The sequence below is a fragment of the Pecten maximus genome, chromosome 17, assembly GCF_902652985.1.
Source record: "Pecten maximus chromosome 17, xPecMax1.1, whole genome shotgun sequence".
Taxonomy (NCBI): Eukaryota; Metazoa; Mollusca; class Bivalvia; order Pectinida; family Pectinidae; genus Pecten; species Pecten maximus.
The window spans coordinates 23680721-23685440 of NC_047031.1; the positions used below are offsets into that span (position 1 = coordinate 23680721).

Here is a 4720-nt window from a genome sequence, read left to right on the forward strand (position 1 = left end):
CCTGAAGGCTTTGAAGGTTAAACCAAAAGTGGACACCTTAGAGGATTTCCAAGCATGGATGAAGGGTACCACAGCTACCACAACTGCAGAGCAGGAAGTCAAGCCTAGTCTTTTCACATACAATACTGGAGCTATGCAGCATTTTCCAAAGATATCGCCATTCTCTGGAGACGCCAAGAAAGATGTCTCATATGACGTATGGCGGAATGAGGTTCTCTGCATCATCAATGAAGGACACCCAGCTGCTACCATTTCCCAGGCTATCCGTAGTTCCCTAAGAGGAAACGCCCTGAGAGTACGCTCACATCTTGACCCTTAGGCATCATACACTACTATATTGGAAAAGATGGACAGTGTCTTTGGAAATGTACAACAGGCGGAGATGCTACTTGCCCAATTCTATAGTGCCAAGCAACATGCTGATGAGGATGTTGCTTCCTGGAGTTGCCGACTTGAAGATCTCGTAGCAAAGGCTGTTGAGAGTGGACAGGTTACCAAACACAAGGCAAACTCAATGTTGTGTACGATGCTTTGATGTGGATTGAAGCCTGCATTGAAAGATGCTTCCGGATACATGCATGAGAATATCAACGACTTTGACGAGTTAAGGATAGCCTTGAGACGACTAGAAGATGACTGGAATAGTCGGCAACCTGAAAAGGTGGCGAAGAAAGAGGCCACCATTACCAAAGTTGCCACTACAGTGATGGAGCCCGGCAAGTCCGAGATGAGCGAGTTGAAGGGGATCATCCAGCAGTTGGCTGCAGAGGTGAAGGATCTGAGGGTAGAGCGCCAAGGAAGCCAGTCTCAACATAAGCAAACTCGGGTCAACGCAAGCCAAGGCAGAGAGCAACAACGTTATAGAGGAGGCAGAGAAAACCAGTTCAACCAGCAGCCTCAGCAGTTCTCAGACGATGGGAATGATCAGCAGGGTGCTGCAGCTTTTGAGGAACCAACCTGCTACAGATGTGGTCAGAAGGGCCATATTAAGCTTGGATGTAGAGCAAAGCTACAGAGACCAAGTGCTTTAAACGATCAGAGGCCAGCGTCACGGGGCAGACGTTAGCCTGTCAGCCAGTGAGCCCCGAGAAACCTATATAATTGGTGGGGTCAGCAAATGAGGTATCTGTAAAGATTGATGGCACCTTTACGAGGGCTTTACTGGATACCGGATCTACAATTTCTACGATCTCCCAGCAATTCTATGACAGACATCTCACCCATATACCTATACAGGAACTGCAGAAAGTTTTGAATATTGAATGCGCGGATGGTCAGCTCCTCCCGTACATTGGATTAGTAGAAGTGCCCAGTGAATTATCCGGTACTGGGATGAAGTCAGACACCAACACTATTGAGAAGGGACTGTTCCTTATTGTGCCACCCAGTCCGTACAACTCTACAGTACCAGCCCTTATAGGGACAAACTTACTTGGAGTTTTGATGGCGAGGACTGAAGACTGTTACGGACAGAGATTTTTACAGGATGGCAAGTTGACAACTCCAATGTACCTGTCATTTCGCTGCATGCTGCTTCGTGAGCGGGAATTGGCACGGCATCACAACCGGCTTGCTATAGTGAGGTCAGCTGAGTCTACGCCGATCACCATTTCTCCGAACTCAGAAGTAGTTATCCACGGACAGCTGGAGAAGAAGCTAAGCTTTCCCAAAATCTGCGCACTTATACATCCTACACACGGATCTGCTATACCCGACGACATGGATATTACACCATCAGTCGTCTCTTATAGTCACCAAAGTAGAGACAGGATTAAGATTCATGTTAGTAACATCTCCACTCGTACAGCAACCATCCAGCTCAGAGCATTACTATGCGAACTACAACTAGTAGGAATAGAGGATGTGTCTGAAGTGGAGGACAAAGAAGAGTCTGGAGATGCCTTAGACCACATAGAGATCAACACGGAGAGATTGTCGAACGAGGAGATATCTTGTGGAAAAACCCTCCTGGAGAAATATCGCTCGATATTCGCAACCAGCGACATCGACTTGGGTCATACAGATGTAGTCAGGCACAGAATAGATCTCCATGATGACACTCCTTTCCGACAAAGACATCGCCGAATTCCACCCTCAATGTTGGATGAAGTGAGGAATCACTTGCACCAGCTCCTGGCTGCAGGTGTCATCCAGCGGTCACATTCCCCGTGGACCCAGAATGTTGTACTTGTTAGGAAAAAGAACGGCGCCCTCCGACTATGTGTGGACTACCGCCAGCTAAACCAGAGAACCGTTAAGGACGCGTATGCCCTACCCAGAATAGACGAGACATTGGACTCCCTTGCAGGATCTCAAGTCCGGCTACCATCAAGTAGAAATCCACGAGGATCACAAGGAAAGGACAGCTTTCACAGTAGGACCTCTTGGATTCTACGAGTATACCAGAATGCCATTTGGACTTGCCAACGCGCCCGCCACCTACCAGCGACTGATGGAACAGTGTTTGCATGGTCTACATACGAGGATATGTTTTGTCTATATTGACGATATAATTGTCTTTGCGCCGTCTTTTGCTGAACATATCTCTCGCCTGGAACAAGTTTTTGAGCGTCTGAAGAGTCATGGTCTAAAGCTTTCTCCAGACAAGTGCTCCTTGTTTAAACCAAAAGTCACATACGTTGGACACGTCGTTTCGGAAGAGGGCATCGAACCAGACCCGGCGAAAATAGAGCGGGTTGTTCAGTGGCCTCGCCCGGAAACGCCAGAAGACGTGAGGAAGTTTTTGGGGTGTGTAGGCTACTACCGAAGATTTATTAGAAACTTTTCGAGGATAGCGAGACCTCATACTATTTTGATGCCTACTCCCAAGAAACCCAAGAAGGCTAACAAGAAGTCTGACAGGAAGAGTGAGACACTGGAAGGACGTAAGTGGGTCTGGGACGAGGAACAGGAGCAAGCCTTCAACAAGCTGAAGCTGAGTCTGACACAGCCGCCAATCCTTGGCTACCCAGATTTTAAGAAACCCTTTTTCCTTCATACCGACGCGTCCGGATTCGGACTCGGTGCTGTACTCTACCAAGAACAAGATGATCGGAAGAGGGCTATTGCATATGCTAGTCGTGGATTGTCGAGGTCAGAACAGCGATACCCAGCCCACAAGTTGGAATTTCTCGCTTTAAAGTGGGCAGTCACCGAGAAGTTCAGCGACTATCTCTACGGCAACCAGTTTACCGCTGTTACTGACAATAACCCGTTAACCTACGTGCTGACATCTGCCAAGCTGGACGCAACATCGCAGCGATGGGTCGCCGCCTTAGCCGCATACGATTTTGAAATCGTGTACCGACCGGGAATAAACAACACTGATGCTGACTCGATGTCCAGACTCCCCAATCTTGCGAGTGAAACGGAGAGCAGCCAAACCATTCCCCGTGAAATAATAAGAGCTCTTGGTTATTCACTGCAGCCAAAGCCATTGGTTGAGAATGTGACAATGTCGGCAGTTGTGCTACGGGACATCAACTGGGACCCTGATGGAGAGGACACACTGCATGTAGCCGAAGAACAGAGAAAAGACGCAGATCTGTTGGTCTGGTTTCCCTACGTCGCATCAGGAACCAAGCCACGAAAGGAAGATTTGCCCATGTCGCGTATACACACAAATCTGCGAACCAACTTTGATAAGTTGTTCTTGGAAAGTGGGACGTTGTACCGACGGTCGACAGTAGACGGAAGGGCAAAGAAACAACTTGTCTTACCCAAAGCGCTCGTTCCAACAGCTCTCACTATGGTGCATGATAAGATGGGACACCTTGGACGTGATCGAGTTATCACTTTACTCCAACATCGGTTCTACTGGCCAGGCATGACGAAGGACACAGAGGAATGGATAAAGATGTGTGGACCCTGTGCCCTCAGAAAAACATCTACTAAGTGTTGTGCTCCACTTGTCAACATTCCATCGAGTCAACCCTTGGAACTTATCTGTATGGATTTTCTCTGTCTCGAAACATCAAAAGGTGGTTTTAACAACGTCCTTGTTATCACGGACCATTTCACGAAGTATGCCATCGCCGTACCGACAAAGAACTCCACTGCAAAGACAACGGCAGATGCCTTCTTCAGTAATTTCGTGGTACATTACGGACTCCCCGCCCGGATCCATACAGATCAAGGTCCAAACTTCGAGAGCCAGATTCTTAAGGAATTATGCAGGGTAACCGGAATTGCCAAATCCCATACTACACCTTATCATCCTATGAGAAACGGGCTTTGCGAACGGTTTAACCGAACTCTCCTGAGCATGCTCGGTACGCTTGAGAGCGAACAGAAGAAGAATTGGAAGGCACACTTGTCAGCCCTTGTTCACGCGTATAACTGTACACGACAGGACTCTACTGGACAGTCACCATACTACCTCATGTTTGGCAGGAACCCGCGACTTCCGGTTGATCTGGCATTCGGAATTGACGTAGGAGAGCAGTACGAGGACCTGACGTCATATGTGGAGGACTTGAGGGAACGTCTACAAAGAGCATACGAGATCGCGTCAATCAACGTTTCCAAGTCCCAATCACGACAGAAAGGGCAGTATGACAAGAAAGTGAGAGGAGCAACAGTTAAAGTCGGCGACCGGGTTTTGGTAAAGATTGTCTCCTTTGATGGCAGACATAAGTTATCAAACAAGTGGGAGACAGAGCCATGCACGGTCATCGACCAACCTGATCCAGCACTACCAATATTTGTCGTCAGGAAGGAG

General features: G+C 48.2%; 1 protein-coding gene across 1 annotated transcript; it reads left to right on the forward strand.

The window, feature by feature from the left end:
• The first annotated feature begins 346 nt into the window (after nt 1-346).
• LOC117315235 (paraneoplastic antigen Ma3 homolog) lies at nt 347-1066 on the forward strand. Its single transcript, XM_033869381.1, has 2 exons — nt 347-505; nt 548-1066. Exons 1-2 carry the CDS (start codon nt 347-349, stop codon nt 1064-1066), a joined length of 678 nt encoding a protein of 225 aa, XP_033725272.1.
• Nucleotides 1067-4720: the final 3654 nt, after the last annotated feature.

What these genes read in the sequence shown, in the direction of transcription:
- LOC117315235 (XM_033869381.1), top strand. Translation starts at nt 347, where the DNA reads ATGGACAGTGTCTTTGGAAATGTACAACAGGCGGAGATGCTACTTGCC. An exon ending in GACAGGTTACCAAACACAAG is followed by an intron (nt 506 to 547) that starts GCAAACTCAATG and finishes TGTGGATTGAAG; the next exon opens with CCTGCATTGAAAGATGCTTC.